The sequence below is a fragment of the Malania oleifera genome, chromosome 13 (genome assembly GCF_029873635.1).
Source record: "Malania oleifera isolate guangnan ecotype guangnan chromosome 13, ASM2987363v1, whole genome shotgun sequence".
Lineage (NCBI taxonomy): Eukaryota > Viridiplantae > Streptophyta > Magnoliopsida > Santalales > Ximeniaceae > Malania > Malania oleifera.
In genome coordinates, this window is record NC_080429.1 from 74618579 (window position 1) to 74643048 (window position 24470).

Genomic DNA, 24470 nt, shown 5'->3' on the forward strand with positions numbered 1-24470 from the left:
TCAAATTCATGACTAGCCTCTTCAAGGTCCTTAGAAAGATACCTCTCAAGATCACTCATGCCTCCCCCACCTTCTTTTTCTTGACCTATGCCCTCGAATTTATCCACCATAAGCATCCTTATCTTCATTGATGGTTGCTCAGCATCCACCACACCACTAGAAGAGCTAGAACCAATTTCAAAGGTTTTACCAACAAGTCCACTACATTGCCTACCTCCATTTTTGTACTCATCAAACATAGAAAAAAGAACATCTTTCACCTTTTTACTCAAAATTGAAGATGTAAGAGAAGAAAACAATTAAGAAAGGCCCCACTCCACATACTCTAACTTATATTGAGGATCAAGAACGGTGGCAACAAACATCATCATGTTCTGTTTTTTTGGATCCCCTAATAATCATCATATTTATGTTTCATTTTGAATGTCATTTAACTTAATTCAAAATCATCACTTTTGCACCAATCTTCCAAAAAAGCATTAACCATGCAAATTTCATTGAAAAAAGTATTAGAAATCACATAATTGGAGCTAGAAACACTCAAAGTGAATTCATAGAAGTATTCTAAGAATTGCACCATCCTCCTCACATTATCCCAATCATCTTTTAGTGGCTTTCCTTTTCCACCATCTCTTGAAAGATCAAGTGCAAATTCTCGATCTTTTTCATCATGTTTGAAATTTTTAAGCAGTGTCCAACATCATGTATGTGGAATTCCATCTAGTAGGCACATCCAGACACAAAAGCTTTTTACAATTAACCTTCTCCTCATTTGCACACTCTTTAAATTTTGCAATTCTACCTGGTGATTGCCTAATATATTTCACTGCTTGCATAATTCGAAGTACCGAATCTCCCACAAGTTTCAACCCATCTTGTTCAACTAAATTAATGGTATGTGCAACACACCTTATGTGCAAGAACTCACCATTGAGCGCACTACCCTTCCAATTGTTCACCCGTCTCTTTAAGTAACTAATGGCTGTACCATTGGAGCTTGCATTGTCCATAGTAATGGCAAAAAATTTATTTATTCCTCAATCTAACAAAGCTTTCTCAATAGCAAAACCTAACACTTCCCCTTAGTGATTTGGAATTGGACCAAAACTCTAAATTCTTTTTTCTAACCTCCATTCATTGTCAATAAAATGCTTAATCAAACACATGTACCTAACATTCTATAAAGAAGTCCAAGTTTCTATTGTGAGGCAAACTCATTCACAATTATGTTTCAAAAATTCTTAATTTTTTTTCTCTGCCCCATGTAAAAAAAGACAATCCCTAGCCATTGTCACTTGTGATGGAACCTTAAATCTAGGTTCCATGAAATTACAAAAATATTTAAAACCTTGCCCCTCCAAAAATTTAAATGGTAGTTCATCCACTATCACCATATATGCCAAGGCCTTTCTAAAAACACCTAGATCATATTTTTGGCATGTTAATTGTTTTTCCTGTATTTTCGTTTCTGGTTTGAAGTTAATTTGTGATTGATTACGATCACGGGGTCACTCATAGGGATACGTAGCACATGTATTCAAGTGATTCCACAAAACTCTTGTTCCATATCTTCTTGAACCAACACAAAACAATTTTGGGCAATATTTACATTGAGCTTTTACCTCATGAGTATCATCAACACATAATCTAGTAAAATGGTCTCATACCTATGATTTTGATCTGAACTTTTTTTTATCAGCCAACTCTGTTTTGGAAGTAGCAATATTATCTCCTAATTCTGCATTCACGCTTGGGATTAGACTTCGGTTCAGGTTCGAACAATGAGTTGTATTGAAACTTGTGTTGTCCCCAGTTTTAGACATCTATAAAAATCATGTATAATTTCAAATTCATTAGATTTGACGTGACAATAAAAGAGAACAAGATCCACAACCCAATGATCAATGAAATAAACAGTATAACATAAAAAAGATGAAGAAAAAAAAAAGAAGTAATATCCATAGTGCAAAAGAACTCATTTTCAATTCAACAACTAATGGCAAAGACAACAACAAAAGAAAACAAGACCTGCACCTGCAACCTAATGATCAATGAAAGTAGAGTATCACATCAAAAAGATAAAAGCAAACAAAAGTAATATACATAGTGCATAACTCTTTCTAAATTCAACACATAATGGCAAAGCATCATGATCAAGAAAACAAACAATCATATAATAATCAGCAATGGCATGTGTCAATTGTCATACTCATACCCCCAGCTGCAAAAGGTTGAGGAAGGCACACATGAAAATGGAAAAAAAAAAAAAATTGTACATGTCTCATGTCTATGTGTGGCGAAGATATATACGACTGACTAATGAGTGTATTATACAGACACACACACACACACATTGACATTGTGGTTTGTGTTTTATTGTAGGCAAGCTGGTAGGTGGCTAGGCATACAGGGCTGCACATTTTTTAGACAAATGAATGTAAAACTTTACATTCGCTTTATTTATGGAGAACTTAGAATAAAGAACATTCAACCCTTTATTTATTCTTACTGCTTCTTGTTTACAAAGTAAACTTTACATTTTCTAATAATTTGTTTGATACACACTAGTTTTAATTTTACATATCAAAAGTTCTAATGAATGCCAGTTTGGACCATAAGCTTAGCAACCATAAGCTTATCCACAGTTGAAAATGAATGCCAATTTGGACCACAAGCTTAACCATCACATTGCTCATCCAATCCATAAAACTTTACCAAATATAGGATGCATCTTAAAACATGATGTTGAACTACAAAATTAAAATAAGTGGAAAATTGAACAAAACTCAAACCCCTTGGTGATCTACACAATAATATACTTTTGTATATCAAAACATGAAACCATAAATTGGTAGGCTCTTAACTTGCTTTCTCCAAACGCAAAACCATCGCTGGTCATCTCCCTCTAGCTTTCCCTCTGCTGGAACTGTCAGGTGCAAACCATTTTTGGGTTTTCTTTTCGCAACCTTTCCGCCAAAATAACCAGAAATAATTTTCTATTACTGTGTCATCATCTCTCTCCGGCTGTTATTCTCTCTCTCTCTCCTTGACGGGACAACTGGGCTGTCTTGGAGAATCTCTCTCTCTCATTTTGACTTTATCGACTCTACAACAAGGAATACTGAAGATAGACAGATTCTAGTTGAAAAATCTTGAGGCTTTCCATTGAGATTTTGAGGAATGCTGAAGAGAAATTGAATATGGCTGAAAGAACTTAAGAATTTTTAAAAGTGGTCAGATTTCTGAGAAATTATAGAAACAGTTGACCTAGAGTTGAAAGCACGCTTGCGAGCACATGAACCCTTTACCAGCGAAAGAATGCAATTGTTCATCATTGGAAATCTATGATTTGGAAATTTGTGATTTCATTGTCTTCCTTGGAAATCTGTGATTTGTGAATCTTTGAAGAAAATCCACCAGCCACCGTTGCACAATTCCTCATATTTGACCTTTGGCCTTCCATTTTTAGTCTTCCTCATCTTTGCCACTTGGCCTTCCGACCTTGTCGTGATAGCGGACAGTCCATCACAACTTGCAGGCCTTCCTCATCTTCGCTGCTTGGTGCCTTAGCCTTCTAGCCTTGCTGTGACAGCCCATTGCAACTGCAGACCATCTTCCTCATCTTTGGTCTTCCTCAATTATTGCAGCCTTGCAGGTTCTTTTCATGTTCAGTTGTTCTCATTATTTTTATCTGCTCAGGTTGTATTGTAAAACAAATATTAAAAGCTATTGCATTATATAGGAAAAAGTTCCTTTTCCCTAACACCCTTCTACTTCATCTACTTTGACTGAAATTCCCCCCCTTTTTCTTTCTTTTACTTCCACTTCTAAGGTTTCTTTTCTTTTTCTTTTTTTTCATTTTCCTTTATTCTGTTCTCTCTTTTTGGTTTTGTTTTCTCACCAATGAAACAGATCCCCTCTCTGAACTTCCTTTCTTTCCTTTCTTTTCCCTTCTTTTCTCCCAAAGACCCAAACTAATCCAAGGATTCTTGCTCTTTAGCCCTAAAATCATGAAGAAGCAATAAAGATTTTATGGGTTGAGGAATCTTGTTTTTTCAATATTCTTGGATTTGAATCTTGAATTTAGATTGAAGAATTCTTGCAATACCATGTTGCTTAAATATTCTTCGATTGATTTTCATTAGAACCATCAAATTTCTTCCATCAAAGGGTACTTACTATAGTATCTTTCAAGCGGTTGTCATTACCTTTTTAGTGTCAGTCACCAATTAAATCTTGTCCTCTCTTGTTGCTTCCTTTCTTATTACTATTATTAATAAATTTTTCAATAGTTGGTTAGTAGTGGAGATTTTGTGTTTATGATTTGTAGTCTTAGTCTATGCATTTTTGTGTTTTTTTGTTTTTCTTTTGCAAGTTTTGAAATATACAATTTTTTTCAAAAAAAAAAAAAAAATTAATGTATTATAGTGTTAGTGTGTGTGTGTGTGTGTGTGGTTTCTACTAGTTGTAGGGTGTGACTTAGAAAATTGTCTATGTGAAATAAGTTTGCTATGAAAAAAAGAAAAAAAAAAAAAAAAAACATAAATGTGTACTTCACTCATGTAACGCAAATTCTTTGTACATGCAGCCAGTCCCAAGCCCAAATAAAGGAGCAGGGTTGTGTTAGGTAGCTAATAGTCAATGTAAAACTTTTTCATATCTTATTATCATGAATTCTTACCAAATTCACCTAGATCAAGGGAATAGACCAAGTCAGTATAAACGAGAGAGGGTTAATAAGTTAGCACAAGAAACTAAGATAAGATTAGCAACTTGGAATATAGGGACTCTTACGGGAAAAAGTATGGAAATAGTAGAAATAATGTTTAGACGGAAAATTAACTTAATCTACATTCAAGAGATGAAATGGGTAGGAGAGAAAGCTAGAGAAATTGAAAAATTAGGATTTAAACTTTGGTACACTAGTAAAGAGAAACATAAAAACTACGTGGGTATTATTGTAGATAGAGATCTAAAAATAGTGTAGTAGATGTTAAAAGAATAGGGGATAGGATCATTAAAATCAGGACAGCTTTAGGCCTGGAGATAATGAACGTCATTAGTGCATATATTTCCCAAATAGGCTTCGCAGAAAATCTGGAAAGACAATTTGGGTAGATATGGGTAGTATTTTACAAGGGATACCAATGCCTAAAAAGACATTCACAAGAGCTGATTTAAATGGTCACATTGGCAAGGATAATGTATGATATGAAAGGATACATGGAGGCCATGGATATGGAGATAAAAATGAGGTTGGTGATACAATCTTAGATTTCGCCATGTCTTGCGATTTGCTTTATAAAAAAGAGAAGAATACATAATAACTTTCAAGAGTGGGTACAATAAGAGCCAAATAAATTTCTTCTTAATTAAGAATGGGAATTTTTTATCTTGTAAGAATTGTAAAGTTAATCCAGATAAAAGTTTGGCTACACAACATAGGGTCTTAGTATTAGATATACATATTAAAAAATTGAAGAGGAGTAACATAAATCAACACAAGAGGACTAGATGGTGGAACTTGAAGGAAGATAATATAGTAAAATTCGAAGATAAAATGAACAAGGAGTGTGATTGGATAGTAGAGCATATAGTCATTGTTATAAGATTATATAATATGCAAAGTTTATGATCATATCATTGGACTCATTTATATTGCCATACCCATGTCCTCCATGTATCCTCTCATAACATTTATTGTCCTTTCCATTGTGACCATTCAATTCCCCTTCTCTAAGTATTTTCTCAATCATTAATATCCCTTGTATAATATTATTAATGTCTTTCCAAAATTGTCTTTTAAGGTTCTTTGTTGAGCCTAAAGTGCATAAGCACTCATGGCATTTATTATCTCTTGTCCTAAGACCGTCTTGATTTTTATGCTTCTCTATTCTACTCTTTTAACATCTACAACACTAACTTTTATGCCTTTGTCTACAATAATTCCTTCCTATTCTTATATTTTTCTTTCCTAGTGTACAAAAGTTTGAATCCTAATTTTTCAATTTCTCTAGTTTTTTCAATTTATCTTTTAACGTCTCTTTCCCTAGATAAAAAATAATTTAAATTATAAATTGGCCCCTAGACTAACTAAAATATGAACATAAAAAAAAGTATCTCTAAGCCACAAGGCTCCCCACTTTGTGATTGTAGGGAGGGTTGTAACAAGTGAACGCAGCCTTAGCCTTGTTTTTATGCAGAGAGGCTGTTTCCTTGGACTCAAACCTATGACCAACTTGTCACAAAGGAGCACCGTTACCATGAATTACTAATATGAAAATAAACCCAAAATAACTAAAATTTATAAAATCATGAATAACATAATGGCAATTAGTTAACCCTGAAATAGTAATATTCTGGAATGTGATGATTTAACTCCTTTTCATTCCTCATCAATTTATAGGTATATATATATATATATATATATATATATATATATAGAGCTTTATAAATTGTCCATGCCCTCGTTGAGTTAAGAATATAGATGGTGTGAAAAAGATTTTTGGGGAAGAGAAAGAACTTCAAGGCCTTGCAACTTTGCTAGTGCACATGAAAAGGTAAAAGTATTTTGAAATTTAAAATTAATAAAAATAAAATCAGAAAGACTTGTTGCATGTGTCTTGGGCCTTATATGATGTGGGACGAGAAAGGGTGGCCTAGTCCTATGGTTCAACCTACTCAAGCACATACACTCAATATAGTTTAAATTAAGAATTTAATTATCCCAACATAAACACAATAAACCAGAGGACATTTCACATGTTTTGGGAATTTTAAAGGGTGTATGATGCTGTTATGAAATAAGTCCTAATTGGTTCTTTCACAAAGGAAACAAGTTGAAATTGCAGTAAAGATGTTATTTCAATATTTCAAGAAATAAGTTATGTGTTTAGCACAGCAATATTCCACAATTGTTTTAGACTAGCAAGTAGTAATATTGAAAGTCTAAGTCTATAGATATGCTATTCAAGTTTTGGATGTCAGCATTTCAAGCAAAGGGTTTATCAAATATGAAAGTGCAGAATTCGAAACTAAGGTTTTAATAAGACTAGGGGCTGTAAGATATAACAGGGGTTCAAATAGAAACCGAAGTTATCACAAGAATCTATGGATGCTTGACGTTGTTCAACAAGCAGTGGGATCACCTAGAGTCCTTGGTACAAGCATGTGAGATACGAATTGAACACAGCAATACAAAGGATTGATGGTGACCGTGCGGTGATATGAAAGTCCTGGCCGTGTGGATGTAACTTTGGTGGTGGTCGTGTGGGTGAGGGAGGGGAAATCATGAAAGTGGGATAGGGATGGAGTCACTGGATAGGTAGTGGTCTCTCACCACCTGATCTTTAAGGAGAACGACGTAGCCTCACATTACACAATCACAAGGATTGGACAAAGCTGACAAGCTTCAACAAAGGAATTTCCTTTCAATATTTCAATATTCAAACTTCAACTTTCATGTCTTTGTTCTTACAATGAGAAGGCTATTTATAGGCATAGCCTGGGAGTGAAGCATTAAACACTTCCAACAACTCTCAACCTAGCACAGTTAATACTGACACAACTTACAACACACACAACTTACTAAGACATGCACATGCAAGCAAACAAGTTGTCTTGCAAGATTACAAATTAAATATAAAACAAAATTCAAAAGGAGGCCCAATTCCGTGTGGGACCCAATGGAGCCATGTGGGGCCCACATGGGTCTTCTTCCTTTAATACTTCACTTGGATCTTCTTGTAGCAAAAGTCTTCAAGTATGATTTTCCATTAATCCCATGGGTTCCTTCAAAACAATTATGAGCTAAAGTGGACATCTAGAGGCCGTCCACATGTCACCATGTTGGTGAAGGAAAGGGGTATGACCTGCTGATCCCCATCATTAGGGAGGGAGAGGGGGGATGTGTGTGTGTGTGTGTGTGTGTGTGTGTGTGTGTGTGTGTGAGAGAGAGAGAGAGAGAGAGAGAGAGAGAGAGAGAGAGATTTGGAAGTGCGCAAGGTATCAAGTCTACTGATGTTCATTGATGTCTTTGGCACTTTGCTGTTTGTTAAAAAAGAAAACAGATAAGGAGAAGAACAAGAAAAAGAAAAGCTGATGTCCAAAGAAAGGTGGAACTTTTTGGCCCTTATTTTGAGAAAGATGTGAAATTTGAAAAAATCAATTCTATGAGCACTGTTCCCTTATTTAAATTGATCACCAAAATTTTTGGTTTTACGTTGATTTGATCCCTCATTTACATGGAAGCAGATGAAGCCTCAATTATTTCATTCTACCTTTCCACAAAGCAGCTGCATTCTTTTACCTATTGTTTCTCAAACTTGTTGCAGTGATCATGGTGAACTATATGCTGTTTTTTTTTCCTTGATTTTTGTATAACTTTGTAGGTGACAAAGTACGATTTCTTATCATAATTTATTAAATTGTGTATCATCTAATTTTGTATACATGATGAATTGAATAGGTGGGATTCAGGCACTAATGTAGGAGAGTTTGATGGACATTCAAAAAGAGTTTTGAGTTGTGCATTTAAGCCAACAAGACCATTTCGAATTGTGACGTGTGGAGAGGACTTTTTGGTGAATTTCTATGAAGGACCACCATTTAAATTCAAGCAATCTCAGAGGTTTGATTGTCATTATGTTTTTTTTTAAATGCGATTATTTTACTTAGGTGACAATTTGATCTGATATCTTGACATTGTTTATATTTAAATCCATGCACACAATGGCTGACCCAGGAATTGGCACTTTTAGGTACATCAGCCTCTGGATGATGCAATATCCCAACTATAGAATCTGTCTACTACATTTGGACCAGACTGATGAAATATCTTCTGTATATAATTGCCTATTGTTATAAAATTGTTGTTTTATGTCTGCAGGTATCATTCAAATTTTGTTAACTGTGCAAGGTTTTCTCCAGATGGCAGCAAGTTCATCACTGTGAGCTCTGATAAGAAAGGTATAATCTATGATGGAAAGAGTGGAGAGAAGATTGGAGAGCTGTCATCGGAAGATGGCCATAAAGGCAGCATTTATGCTGTTAGTTGGAGTCTGGATGGTCGGCAGGTAAGCATGGTATCAAGTTGCTATCAGCATTTGAAGTTCATAAATATTAAAAAGTGCATTACTGAAAATTTTGTGCATTACCTTTCAAAATCTTCAATTACTGTGATACATGTAAGAAAGTTCTGTTTTGAAAATATTAGCAGTGATATATCAGGAGATCAAAAATAACAATAAAGTTGTGAGTGCTACTTCAAGAACCATTTAAATTTGACACATTTATCTCTGAAAATACAACAAAAAATATTTGATACATTTGTTCACCACTGCTCGTTAACATGCATTCGTAATATAATTAGTAATGACCTAAAGTATCAATGGTTTTATGGATCTTCTTCACCAAAACAATGAAGGACGTAATTGGTAACTTTATGCTTTCTTACTGATTTTTATATGTGTAATTTGTTTGGTGTTTGCTTGGTGCATACATTGGAACACGTCTTTTTTTTTCCTTTTCTGCACGCATCGGGATATATGTTCTGTCATCCTTACTTCATTATTATCTGTTACGTTGTTTCTGGAGTTCTTAGATTTCATTGAGCAATATGCTCTTACATAATTGAATGCTCTGTGTGCATGTGCACATGGTTGTGGTACTTCTAAGTTGCAGCTATATTCATACCTTTCCTCTTCTCCATGCCCATCCTATATTGCATCTACCATTTTCCCACTTGGTATTTTACATTGCTTTGATGATTGATTATAGTAGGTTATAACCTGGATTTTAGGTGCTGACTGTGTCTGCTGACAAGTCTGCAAAAGTTTGGGAGATCTCTGAGGAGGGTAATGGAAAGGTGAAGAAAACCTTGGCTTGTCCTGGCTCTGGTGGAGTGGATGACATGCTTGTTGGGTGTCTTTGGCAAAATGATGATCTTGTCACTGTTTCTCTTGGCGGAACAATTAATTTATTCTCAGCCAGTGATCTTGATAAACCCCCACTATCATTGTCTGGACACATGAAGAATGTTACTTCATTGGCTGTGCTTAAAAACAATCCAAAAGTTATATTGTCCAGCAGTTATGATGGTTTGATAGTTAAATGGACTCAAGGTACTGGATATGGTGGTAGATTGGAGAGGAAAGAGAATACTCAGATCAAATGTTTTGCTGCCGTTGAAGAAGAGATTGTTACATCTGGATTTGACAATAAGGTAACAAAGTATATAAAAGATTTGTTGCTGCTTTTTTCAAAAATATGGTGTAAAATATTACTTAGTGTTCTTTTCTTCTTTTCTTTTCTTTTTTTTTTTTAATTTTGTGTATTTTAGGTACTTTCTGGAAAGAGCACTCAATATTCAAATCAGCTTCACAGATGCATTTGCTTAATTTTAGTGGTCTTATTGATTTAAGGAAAGTGGAACTTGTCAAGAATTAGTTACTCCATGATAAATTACACCTATATAAAGTTTGGAAAGGATGCATTTGCAGCACTTTTCTGTGTGTTTGTCCTCTCATATAACCTTTTGAGATTTTTTTGTCAATCACTAGCAACTATAATAGTTCATGAAGCAAGAATTTTGGGTTGTCAACAAATTTAAAATTTTTATGTTTAAAAAAAAAAATGACATCCTAGTTGAGACCTAATTTCTTTCAATTGATTAGATATTACAGAGTTATGAAATTGCTGTCTTTACTACCACATGAATGTTCATATTTCATGAAAGTTAGGTTTAAAATATTTGTTGGATGCTTTTAAGTATTGTAACCAATTTATTTGTTCATGCTAATATTTTATTTTTTAATTTTTAAAAAAAGAATTTGCCTTAGTGCGTGATACATCCAAATTTGAGGGTCACTAGTTCATATCATGGAAACAGTCTCTCCATACATGGAGGTAAGACTGCGTACATCTTGCCTACTACAAAACCCTTGACTTGCAGGGGAGCCGTGTGCATGGGGCATTACAATTCTGCCTTTATGGGCAAGATACTTAATAAATTCTCAGGAAAAAATGTCCAAAATGAAACCAACAAAAAATTTACTCATTCAAAACACCTGCTGACTAAATTCTGCATTAGTCAATTACAATGGTGGCAAGATTATAGCAATATAAAAAAGTGTGAAAGTTAACACTTCTATCAACTCTCGAAAACTACAATATTTAAATGAAATTCCCTTGCCATTATTGTTTAAATGGAACTATGCTTCAATAGCAAAAACATTTTATGGCAAAATGTCGGGATTTTTGGTCTTTTAGACAGAGAATGCTATGATTTTTCCCACATCAGTTACTTTAGGCTTTGAATTAAACGATGTTGACAGGTGCTTTTTTTCCAGAAAAGCTTCAAAAGTTTGAATTTTTTTCCACCTGAGTAATTCTTTATTCTGTATAAAGGAGATTTTGATTCTGATCATTGACTTCTTAATGAAATATGCAAGCATGTACAACATACTCAGGCCCAGACAATTTGAAGTCTCCTGCATTTAGTTGGCCCTCCCATTGTAAGTTTCTTATGGGGGATCTTTGCATGGTTCACTTAATTGTAATGCCAGAATTTTTTTCTTTTCTTTTCCTTTCTTTCTATTTTTTTTTTTATTTTGATATTTTTGGAAAAGAGTTCTTTAATAACTGTAAAGGTTCGAGTGATCAAATCTGAACTTGGCATTAACTCTTTACTGAGACTGTTTTCTATTTTTATTTGTAATTCTTCTCTTTTTCCTTTCTTTTCAAAATTCAGGTATGGAGAATTCCACTACAAGAGGATCAATGTGGGGAGGCAAATTCCATTGATATTGGCAGCCAACCAAAGGACTTGAGCCTTGCCCTTCTTTCTCCCGAACTGGCTTTGGTTTCAACTGATACAGGAGTTGTCATGCTTCGAGGTTCAAAAGTAGTCTCAACCATTAACCTTGGGTTTGCTGTGACAGCATCAACAATTGCAGCAGATGGAAGTGAAGCCATTATAGGCGGCCAGGATGGTAAACTTCACATATATTCAGTTTCAGGCGATACACTTACAGAAGAAGCAGCCCTTGAGAAACATCGTGGTGCTATTACTGTTATACGGTATTCTCCCGACCTTTCTATGTTTGCTTCAGGGGATGTCAATCGAGAGGCTGTTGTTTGGAACCGTGTCTCCAGAGAGGTGCTTTCCCTTACATTTTTATGGATCATTCAACTTTCTAATAATTAAAACCAAAAGTTTCAGAATTATATTGTTTACCAAATGTGACAAACTGTCTTTTAAGGGATTCACCAGACACACCTTTAAACCTAAAATTTTGAATTGTCTGATGCACTGAAAATGCATATGCTTCAGGTAACTGTGTGTACACTTTAGGTACACCTGGTATGCCTTCTAAAGAATTTAGAGTGACACTTGATTAGTTTGTGTTTCTTATCATGCCATAGAACATAGCTTGACCATTAGAAACAATAGTTAAAAGTTAAAAGCTGACGAAAGCCCGCTCTTTATTTTGAGTTGAATGAGAGAGAAGGGTGAGGGAGAGACATTTGGCCTTAATACAACCAAAGGGTATGCACTGGTGATTGTGAGAGGAGGGGCTTCAGCAGCCAGGAATTTTGCAATTCATTTGAAGAAAACCAAAAATGTGAGTATTTTTCCCCTTCTTTTTTTAGCTGCAGCTTGACAATTTTCAGAGGTGTTTTTTTCCATACAAGTTTTATTTTCGAAAGATAAAAGACTACTTTGATTATGTCATTTCCTTATACCAAAACCACCCATTTTTCTCCTTTTTCTTTTTGGGAAAAAAGAATTTTGTGTGTTGCCCTGAAATCATCTTTGGGGTAGTTGGTGGCTGGTGGTTGTGGGAGTTTGTTTAAGGGTTGGGGAAGCCAGAACCATAATGAAGAGCTGTGTGTACAATTTATCAGGGAAACTAGTGGTACTGAGATAATGGACTATTTGATTTGGGAAATGATGATGGAAATAAATCTCTCAGTGCTGGAAAGAAATCTGATCAGCTGGGTCTACTAAGGTTTATATTCTTCCGATGATAATATAGGTGGGCGCGGAAATGATGAGTTTCCTTGGTGGTAATCAAATTAATTCTGATGTGTGGACAACAAATCTTTTAAAAAATAAAAAAATTTGATGTTAGTTTCTATATTGTGGAAACTCTGCATGATATGATGGAAGAAAAAGGTGAGATGGCTATTATTGGGTGAATGTCATGAACAGTACATGTTTTTTTTCAGATTCCCTTGATTTAGTTAGTGACATTTCTCATGTGTCAGCAATTCACTTGAAGGCTTAGAAAGCTTTCCTATTGTCAAGGATGATGAGACGGGTAAAGAGCAGCAGGTGAGGACTGCTATTTGAGAATTGGTATGCTATTTTGTCCGCACCTGCCTCTCAGAGGAGATCAATAAGAAGGATATTGAAGCTTAGCAACTAATGGATAAGATGGGTTTGTGGACCTTTAGTTGTCTGATCCAGGAGGACGAGAAGTTTGGTTGAATGGTGGTAATACTGAGGTGAAAAAAGGTCATTCAAGCTATCGAATTTCAAGTATTCAATTAATTACAATTTAAAGGGACTAGAAAAAATGTTAAATTATTTAGTTTTTGTTATGTTTTCTTTTTTTTTTTTCTTTTTTTTGTTTTTCCTTTGGAGGATATCTTGTCCTCCTTTAGAATGTAATTCCTTTTTCTTCTCTCTCAATACATTTATTTTCTTATTAGAAAAAGAGTTCACCATGTTTCTTTTATATCTTTGTCTTTAACTTAACTATATTGTCTTCATTTTGTATAGATTGATATTACCTAGGAGGTCTATACTCTTTTTTTTTTTTCTCTAGCACTGGGAAGTTCTAATGTCTTTTTCCCCATATTTAGTGCTTAGTCCAATAGAGTCTATCATACACCCCACATTTAGCTTTATTAACAAGTTTCTTTTCCCCTCTTTTTGCATCTTTATCCTCCACTTTTTAAATGTCCTGAATCACATTCTTCTTGACATCCTCAACCTGCCGCCGAGCGTTTTCCGATGGAAGAGAACAAAAGTGTCATTTCTAATGTGTCTTCCATTCACGTAAAACCTTTTTTTCTATGTCACTAATAGTACTAACCATCCACTCCAAACAGTGACTGTGTCTAGGCTATCTTCTTGACATCCTCAACCTACAGCCAAGCCTTTTTCCGATGGAAGAGAACAGAAGTGTCATCTCTAATGTGTCTTCCATTCACATAAAACCTTTTTTGCTATATCACTAATAGTACTAGCCATCCACTCCAAACAGTGACTGTGTCTAGGCTATCTTCCATAATCCCCTCACCTTCTTTTATCTCATTATCTTTATATTTATTATATTTGCGCCCTTTAGAAGGGGAGCTTAGGCGTCACGGGTTCAAGGCGTGGAGACAGCCTCTTGCAAAAATTCAAGGTAAGGTTGTGTACTATAGACCCGTTGTGGTCCGCCCCTTCCCTGGACCCCGATACGCGGGAGCTTTGTGCACCAGGCTGCCCTTTTTTATATTTGCGCCCTTTAGGTTCCACCACCTTATTTTCTTCCACTGATTTGTGTTACCATTTCTCTTCCATTTTTTAGTGCATATATTTTACGCTAACACACAATGTTAAGTAGTTAAAGTTTTGCCCAGGATAACTTTAGAATTCTTGAATGACAAAAAATCTACACCCCTAGTTTAGAAAAAAATGTACGCCTTTTATTTTAGCCACTCTTGTTATCAAGTGTTTTCTGTCCTTAGCACATATTCATTGCTGTACCATCAGATTATATAGAAAAAAACTATGATTATATCAAACAAACTCTTTTTTTCCACATACTTGCCCTCTATATCTCCCTAACCTTCTTTATCCTTCTTCATGTGACCATTTAAAGCTACTCTTATGAAAATTTTCTCGGCTTTTTTTTTTTTTTTTCCTGTTCTTCTCTTCTAGGGAGGTTTTCTTAAGCTCCTTATTGCATTTTCTCCTCTTCATAAAATTTCTTCTTTTTCTATCAATATATATGAGTTTGTATTTATTACCATAAAAATTTCCTTTTAATATTCTCTACTAAGCCTTAAATTTACTTGTTCTTCTTTGTTCTCATCTCTTCCAAGGAGGATTTCTTATGTTCCTTTTTGTATATTCTTTATTCTTCAATGAATCCTCTTCTTTTTTCTATATTTAGGCAAAAAAAAAAATCTCCACAAAGCCTACTTGAGGGGCATGCACTACGCATGTGCTAATGCAATTTATTTATCTCATCCTAACTGCATCTTAATTTTTGTGATTATATCCCCTAGTCTTTTAACATTTACAAATATGATCTATTATGCTGTCTTCTATAATGATTTCCTATTCCCAATGTACCAAAGTTCAACTTCTTACTTTACAATTTCTTTTGATTTTTCCCCTACCTACTTTGTTTTTTGAAGCAAATTAAGTTAAATTTTCTTCTCATCATTGTGTCAACTATCTTGATGCTTTTGTAATGGTTTTTTTTTTTGTATTGTATTTTCTTTTTCATATATTGGTACTTTTGTGCACAGGGCTGCTCTTTTTGTATATATATATATTGTTACTTGTTTTCAGTTTTTCTATAGCTTTTCTAGCTGACTGGAGAGGACTCCTTGTCCTCTATTTTATGTACTCAATTTTCCAGTTTTAATAACTATTCTATCCAAAAAAAAAAACTATCTTGATGCTTTTACAAAGAGACTAAGGTTAGTCTCCTGATCTAATTTATTTACTCCCCTGCATCCACACGAGAACCCTACTCTAGCACCACTATGACACATTGCTCCAAGCAGAAATTTAGTTTGGCCCCTTATGGCTGATAAAAAGGAACTTTTGGAAAAGGAGGTGACTGAAGTTGCAAAGAAGCAGCTGTTCTTGAGTATGTAGCCAAAAAAGTTGTGTTTGGAATGGCCAAAATAAATCTGCAATTTTAGGAGACGTAAATAAAGTCTGGATAATTTTGTAACATTTAAAAAAACTGGAGACCCTACTGGAATTGAATAATATTTTAGGAAAATATCCTGCCTTTTATCTTTTTGAAGCTTCAAATTCATAAATTTTAGGTCACCAAAAAAGTTAAAAAGTTTTCTTTTTACCTATTTTCATTACACTTGTGAAAAAGTGCTTTAGAAAATTGTGGACTGGACACAGGGCAGGATTTTAGTAGACTTTTTAGTGTAGTTAGCTTTGAATTATGTTTAGATTGCTCGGGGTTGGTTGTGTGGGTTTTTAGTTTTTGCTTTATTGTCCATGTGAAATGAGTTTGCATCTAAAAAAAAAAATCTTGAACTTTCATGTTGCATGCGTAATGCAAATTACTTGTCAGATCTTTATATCATGAATCCTTGCGAAATTCACTTAGGTCAAGGGAATAGATTGGGTTAGTATAGAAGGGAGAGGACTAAGACGTTAACACAAGAAACTATTATTAGATTAGCAACCTGGAATGTAGGAACACTTATAGGCAAAAGTATGGAAATAGTGGAAACAATGTTTAGAAGGAAAATTAACTTAATTTGCCTTCAAGAGACAAAATGGATAGGGGAGAAAGCTAAAAAAATTGAAAAATCAAGATTTAAAGTTTGGTACATTGGAAAAGAGAAACATAAAAATAAGGTAGGAATCATTGTAGACAAAGATCTAGAAGATAATGTAGTAGATGTTAAAAGAATAGGGGATAAGATCATTAAAATCAAGATAGCTCTAGGCCTGGGAATAGTAAATATCATTAGTGCATATGCTCCCTAAATAGGCTTAGCAAAAAATTTTTAACGACAATCTTGGTAAGATATGGATGGTATTTGACAAGGGGTATTAACATTTAAAAAGACATTCATAGGAGCGGACTTGAATGAATACATTGAAAAGGATAATACAAGTTATAAAAGGATACATAGAAGCCATGGATATAGAGATAAAAATGAGGCTGATGATACAATTTTAGAGTTTGCTGTGACTTACGATTTGGTTATATTGAATACTTGTTTTATAAAAAGAAAAGAACACTTGATAACTTTCAAAAGTGGGCAAAATAAAATCTAAATAAATTTTTTTCTTAACTTGGAAAGGAGATTGTCTATCTTGTAAAGATTGTAAAGTTGTCTCAAGTGAAGTTTGGTTACACAACATAGAGTGCTAGGAAGATATGCATAGTAAAAAATGGGAGAGAAAGAGTAACATAAATCAACACAAGAGGAATAGGTGGTGGAGCTTGAAGGGAGAAAATATAATTAACTTTAAGGATAAAATGATCAAAGAGTGATTGGACAATAGGGGGTAAGATAGATGTGAATACTGTTTGGAATAAGATGGCTAACTCTATCATAAAGATGGCAAAAGAGAATTGATGTGAATGGTGTATTCCCAAGAGGGGGGTGAATTGGATATTTAAAAAATTTCTTCCTAGGTTGAGTGTGTTCAATTTTAAACCACAACCAGTATTACACAACTTAAGGTCTTTCTATGCAAACACCAATACCACAAAAATAAACGTATGCAGATATTTGAAATAAATATAAAAATTACAACAAATTTAATATAAGCATACGAGTGCGGAAATTAAATAGTGTAGGGAAAATATAGCAGACATAATATTTTTATCGAGATTCGGCCAATACTACCTACGTTCCTGCCTCAAGCCAACCAGTTAGAGGATTCCACTAAATGCTCACTTAACCTGGCAGAGCGACGCCATTTACAATATTCCTTATGAGACGGAGTCTCCTCGGCTCATTTACAGGCCAAGCCAAACCGTTTCTCGTTATGGGGCGGAGTCTCCTCAGCTCAATTTACCAGGTTGAGCTAAACTGGTTCTCCTTACTAGGTGAAGTCTCCTCAGCTCAATCACCGAGCTGAGCCAAACCAATTCTCCTAATGAGGCAGAGTCTCCTCAGCTCACCTAACTGGGCTTGAGCCAAACCGGTACACTTTACAGGACACTTCCTCTTCAGGCCACGCGTGGAATACAAGGATATGGAAATTTGCGTACAAATAAAAATGGTTTTACAAAAGCAAAGATGTACAATATGAAGCTCAATGCACTCTCGTATGATATGAAATAAAAGCTTAGTAAAGTAAGTGTTTTTCTCAATATAATTTCGTAATCTTTGAATAAAAATTATATATAATGAATACTCAAAGATTCAAACCCTAATAAATATTTCTCCAAAATATTTTTCAATGAAAAGTGTAGGAGAACCTAGGGTTTTGCTTTTAAATGGTTTTTTCCCAAATAATAGCAAATGATCTTTGATGAAATATGAAATATGAAAATATGTGCTTTTTCAAAGATCTTGAAATCCCAAGTGCTTTCTTCTAAAAAATAATATTCAAAAATTATTGTTCAAGAAAGCTAAGGTTTTTGCTCAAGACGGATTTTTGCAATGAAGAATATGAGCTTTTGAATGTTGCAATGAATGTGCAAAGATTCTCAAGTTATAACAAGTTTCCCCAAAAATATTTATCAAGAAAATATATGGGAGAGACCTTAAGCTTACTCTCAAGGATGATTTAAAAATAAAAGCTTATGTGAGAGTAAATGCTTTTGAATGAAATAAATGCTCAAATAACAACTTCTTTCAACAATCCCTCAAATGCAATCAATTTGCAAATGAAAGAAGTGAAAGGAAAGATTAAAGCTCTCTTAGAAAAAGATTTTTCAAGGAAAAATAGAGTATAAGAAATAAGGCACAAAATATTTGAGAGAATTTTTGGGCTAATCTGCTTACTAATTATGCTTATGAGAGGGGTATATATAGAGTTCCCAAGAAAAATGACCGTTATGGACGCGGAAGGTAATTAAAATTGTTTAATTAAAAATTAAACACATTTTAGCGCTGAAAAATAGCCAACCCTGAGAGGTTCGGTTAGCTGACCTAAGCCAAAATTCAATTTTTTGTGAGGCTCGATCGACTGAAGAAGGGGTTGATCGGCTGACCTAAGGAAATTTCCCAAACCTTCGTAGGTTCGGTCGGCTGGCCTAATGATTCGGTTGGCCAAGTGAACAGTGTGGATCGGCTGGGCCTTTGCAACCTGGCCAAAAAGCTGAGGTCAGTCAGCTGGTGCTAATCTGTTTAAAAAGGGTCGGTCGACCGGTGCTTTGTAAAATTTAATTTCTGGCCTTAAATGTTGGGTCGATCGATCGGGCCCTTTCTAAAAATGATTTTTAGCCCAATTTTGACCCTAAAGTTATTCCAAAAACCTTTATTTGATTTTAATTTTTATGAAAAAGGTTTTTGATGAAAGTGTTGATCCCTAAGGTCTGTTTACGGTTTATGTTCGAGCTTAGCATCATATTATATGGAGCATGCATTATTACACACAGATCTAAATGCAATTACAAATAAAATACATGTCTTCTTCTTATTTTGCTCTTTATTTTCCTATGGAATACGCCAAGAGTATAAGCTTTAAGTCCTTCATTGGCTTCCATTTTCAGTCCCCTTATGTGTGTGTTGAAATAGAAACCTGTTTACATGCTAAGTACACACATATGATACTTGTGTTTTGTCAGTATCAAAACAGGAATCAGACTCAAAAAGTCAACAAGATTTTAGATGAGTCCAAAGAAAGATACTTAGGTAGTAAAGAAAGTTGGTGGCGGGATTAAGAAGTCGAAGTTGTTGAGACAAAGAAACTGGTATAAAATATGTCAAGTTGTAGAAATAAAGAGAACCTTAAAAGTATGAAGAGACAAGGAAGAATGCAAAAAAGTTCATGATACTTTGTATACTAAACTAGATCCAAAAGAAGGGTAAAGAGACATTTATAAACTTGCTAGAGTTAATAGTAAAAAATGCAAGGATTTAGATAGTGTAAAATGTATAAAAGACGATAATGTTAATGTCTCTAACTAGAGAAGAAAACATAAAAGAGAGGTAGTGGAGATAGTTTCATAAGTTGTTTAATGAAAACCAAAATGAAAGATTGAACTCAAAAGTGACAAATGAGGAGAAGACTAGAAATAGAAGATTTATTCGCAAAATTAGAATCCTTAAAGTTAAGATGCCTTTAAAAGAGATGAAAAATGGGAGATTATAGGACCAGATAATATACCAATTGGAGTTTGGAAAAGTAGGGGATAAAGAAAGTATATGGTTACTAATCTATTCAACATTGTCATAAAAACCAAGAAAATATTGGAGGAATGGAGGAAAAGAACATTAATACCTTCATACAGAAACAAAGGCACTATTTAAAATTGTAATAACTATCGCAAAATTAAGATTACGAGTCATAAGGTGAAACTATGGGAAGGTGTAATTGAACAAAGAATAAGACTATAAATGAGGGTTTTAGAGAATCAATTTGGTTTTATGCCTAGGAGATTGACAATGGAAGTTGTTTATCTTCTAAAAAGATTAATAGAAAAGTTAAGGGAAAAGAAGAGAGACTTGCATATGATTTTTACTAACCTAGAAAAAGCATATGATAGAGTTCCTCGGGAAGTTCTTTGGTGGGAATTAGAAAATAAGGGAGCATGGAATAGATATTAGGTCATTCAGGATACGTATGATAGAGTAATGACTAGCATTAGGACTGTACAAGGGGAGTTTAGAGATTTTTCAGTCACAATAGGTGTACATCAAGGTTCTTTATTGAGTTCTTAATTTTTACTTAAGTGATTGATGAACTCACTAGGAATATCTGAAATGAGATCCCTTCGTGTATTTTGTTTACAGATATTGTCATGATTGATGAGAGTAGGAGTGGAGTGAAAGTGGAATCTAAGTTAGAATTTTGGAGAACCATTTTGGAGTTTAAAGGTTTTAGGATAAGTAGGAATAAAATAGAATATATGAAATGTAATTTCAGTAAAGTAAGGAGTAGTGGAGAGAAGATTAAACTTGATGATCAAGAAATTAATAGCACTTGTAGATTTTGATATCTTGGATCTATGATGCAAAAGGAAGGGAAATTTTAAGAGGATGTAATACATAGAATTAAAGCAGGTAAGGTAAAATGGAGGGTTGTGTTAGGTGTATTTTCTAATCAAAGAATACCCTTAAAATTAAAATGAAGTTCTATAAGATGGCTATAAGGCTAGCTATACTTTATGGTTCGAAATGTTGGGAAACTGAGAGACAACATGTACAAAAAGTATAAGTTGTCAAAATGCGAATGTTAAGGTGGATGAGTGATATAACATTAACAGATAAATTAACGAATGAGCGTATATGCAATAATCTAGGCATAACACTGGAACGAGCATATATGCAAGACAAGATAAGGAAGGGACGGCTTAGGTGGTTTGGGCATTTGAAATGTAGTAGCACACTTTTGAGTGAGTGAGTTATTGTTTCTGGCATGAAAAAGGATAGCGGTAGGCCTTAAATAACTTTGAATGAGCTAGTGAGGAAGGATTTAGTAGCTCTTAATTTAGTAAAGAAAAATGCTCTTAATCAGGTGAATTGGCAGAAAATAATTCATGTAGCCAGCCTCACGTGGTGTGACTTAAGGCTTCTTCTTATTGTTTTGTTAAAAAGTGCAATGTGGCACTCATAGGGGACACATTGGCAAATGCTCAATAAGGATGGGGATCCTTTAAAAAGGGGTAACACAAGAGGAGTTACTAGGAGATTAATCCTAGAACTACTTTCACTAAGCACACTTGACTGTGGAGATTTAATGGGATCCACTTTGTTTCTCTCAGCCCTTGACTGATGTTCTTTATTAACATGAAGATGGGACTATGCTAAACATGACTGTTGATTTTGCCTTGGCTAGTTCTACCTGTAAAAGATTGTTGGACGCAGGTGAACCAAGAAAATTCAGTGTGCTGAATTGAATTGTTGGCATGCATGTTCTGAACCTAGAATTGAGCTCTTCCACATTTCACATTTTTCTTTCTTTTCTTTTTTCATGCTGTTATGTGAGGGGTTGATAATACAAGCTGTGTTATTGAAGGATTGCATTTTTTTGGGCAAAGAACTAAATTGTCAGCAAATTGTATGAAACAAAGTATCAGTATGCAATGTGGGATATGCCTCTGTGTCTTATCCAAGAACCACCCACATGAATAAACAGCTTTACTGCCATCTCCTGTACCACTATTGTACTCTGGAATGTTAGTGGATGTACCATTGTCTGGTAACTGCCATGTGGTGCGCATCTGATATTGGTTTCAGGATACGTTTACTTTTTTGTTACCGTAGGTATCAGATGAATTCTCTTTGTTGGTCATGGCAAATATTCTTAATTAATTTACATTTTCTGAAGGAAATGTGAGATAAAATAAGGGAGGGACGACTCAAATGGTTTGGTTACTTGTAATGTAAGCCACATAGTATGCCAATGAGGAAGAGTGAGTTGTAAGGGGCAGTAGAAGGGGTAGGGGGTAGACCTAAGATAACTTTGAATGAGATAGTACGGATTTTATAGTCCTAAATTTGTCAAAGGAAATTGTCCATAATCTCATACATTGGCAGAAAAGGGTTCATGTAGCCGACCCCACCTAGTGAGACTAAAGGCATGGTTTGTTGTTGTTGTTGTACAAGGAAATGTTAGCAACATTTTAATTTACTACAAGATGAGCATCATCTTTATCTTTATTTATTTATTTATTTATTTATTTATTTATTTATTTATTTATTTATTTATTTTTACCTAGTTGACATGTGACACTATCCCATATTTTGGGCATATCTTCCCTTGCAGGTTAAGGTGAAGAACATGTTATACCACACTGCTCGTATAAACTGCCTAGCTTGGTCTCCTGATAACAGCATGGTTGGTACTGGATCACTTGACACGTGTGTAATCATATATGACATAAGCAAGCCAGCCTCTGCCCGTGTAACAATAAAGGGAGCTCACTTGGGTGGGGTTTATGGTCTAGCTTTTACCGATGAGTACAGCATTGTCAGTTCTGGTGAGGATGCTTGTATTCGTGTTTGGAAGCTGATGCCACAACAATGAACATGAATGAAGGCCATCCTTAGGATATTAAGGTCAAGAATAAGTTTGGTAAACGTGTCAAGTTTTATTGGGTTTTCTTTATGGTGACTTTGGTTTGCTCGGCAGTGGAAAAAGAAAATGGAAACTATAAGGAAATTTTGATCAATTAGGAACTAGATTGGTATGATGGAGACTGGGATAGTTTGTACTGAATGTTGGGATATTTTGCATGCATCCATGATCAGGCAACAGTTTCTCAGCTGGGGAGCTTGGGAACGGTGATATCATCTTGTGTCACTGGTGATGAGAGGACTATCTTTTATTGTTGATGTCTGTTATGATGAAGGCACCTATGTAGATTTGTTCTGTTCTGTATGTCAAACAAAAACAAACTATTTTGCAAATATTACTTCGGGTGTGTATGTTGATCTGCAGAGTTGAAGCATTGAGGCAGTTTCATTGGAAATGGAGGAGTATTTTTGGCCATAGAAATCACCAAGTTGGGTTCATGGGAATTATTCAATTTTTTCCTCTTGCATTTTGCTAATGAAATTCCATCACATGTACTTCATCAAGTGGTTTGCAGTCTTTTTTCCCTCTCGGCAATGGTCGTATATGCGGCTGTTGTTAGGCTTCTGTTTGTGATAAGTGTGCTTCAGTGAGCGAATTATATGTATTTTCTGTAAGCGAGTTGTTGATATATTTTGGTTGGGATTGGTGGTGTTAAGATATAATATAATATATTTTTAATTACTTGTTTCAGGCTTGGCTATTCAAGTCATGTTTTATTATGCTTAAGCTTATTGGTTAAATTTTGATCAAATTAAACTTAAATCAAGCTCAAATAAACTTAATTATCCAAGCTTGATATCGAGCTTTTTCATAGATTTGATTTAAAGGTATGCTTATTTGATAAATTTATGGAATCAACATACACAAGTACACATGGAGTGGGTGTTACCATGTTGATGCTCTTCTGTTCTACCAGCAAAAGTAGATTCTCAGGATGTGTCAGTTACTGGTAGTCATGGTCAGATTTTAGGTATTGAAAAAAAGGAGTCAAAAATAAAGATAGTGGTCAAATTAAATGGGTTTTAAATTGAAATCTGTTATGAATGGATGAAGATGGCTGTCATTCATGATTCATCTATATCTTGTCCATCTTTTCATGTTTTTATGAACTTGTCCCATATGCCTGCACTAATTCAAATTATGTCCCCTCCTGAACTTGTCTTATATGCTTACACTAATAAAGTCAGCATTAGTTAGCTTGTGAAGGTTATAAAAGCCCCTTCCTATATAACCAGTGGAGTTGAGAAAAAAAGAAGAGATAAAGAAAGAAGTGGAAAAAAAGATGAGAGATATAAAAGAAAGTGGGAGAGATATTCTTTTGTAATTCTTCCTCGAAATAATAAAGTTCTGATCTCATTTGTCCATGGAGTAGGTAAAAAATCCGAATCATGTAAAATTTATATCTCGTTTTATTTAATTTTTTATTTATTTTTCTGCATCTTTCATAACAAAATCTTTATTGTCACTCTTATTTGGACGTCCGCAGCAAGTTTTAAGGAGGGCT

The 24470-nt window shown here is 34.6% G+C and overlaps 1 protein-coding gene across 1 annotated transcript in view; it reads left to right on the forward strand.

Moving 5' to 3' along the window:
* The window catches only part of LOC131146314 (actin-interacting protein 1-2), a 29574-nt gene extending 5918 nt beyond the window's left edge, over positions 1-23656 (forward strand). Inside the window, exons 2-6 of the mRNA XM_058095846.1 lie at positions 8468-8629; positions 8888-9074; positions 9800-10222; positions 11750-12157; positions 22655-23656. Coding sequence (XP_057951829.1) covers positions 8468-8629; positions 8888-9074; positions 9800-10222; positions 11750-12157; positions 22655-22915 — 1441 coding nt within the window. The 3' untranslated portion in view covers positions 22916-23656. The remainder of the gene's footprint in view (positions 1-8467; positions 8630-8887; positions 9075-9799; positions 10223-11749; positions 12158-22654) is intronic.
* The last annotated feature ends 814 nt before the right edge of the window (positions 23657-24470 follow it).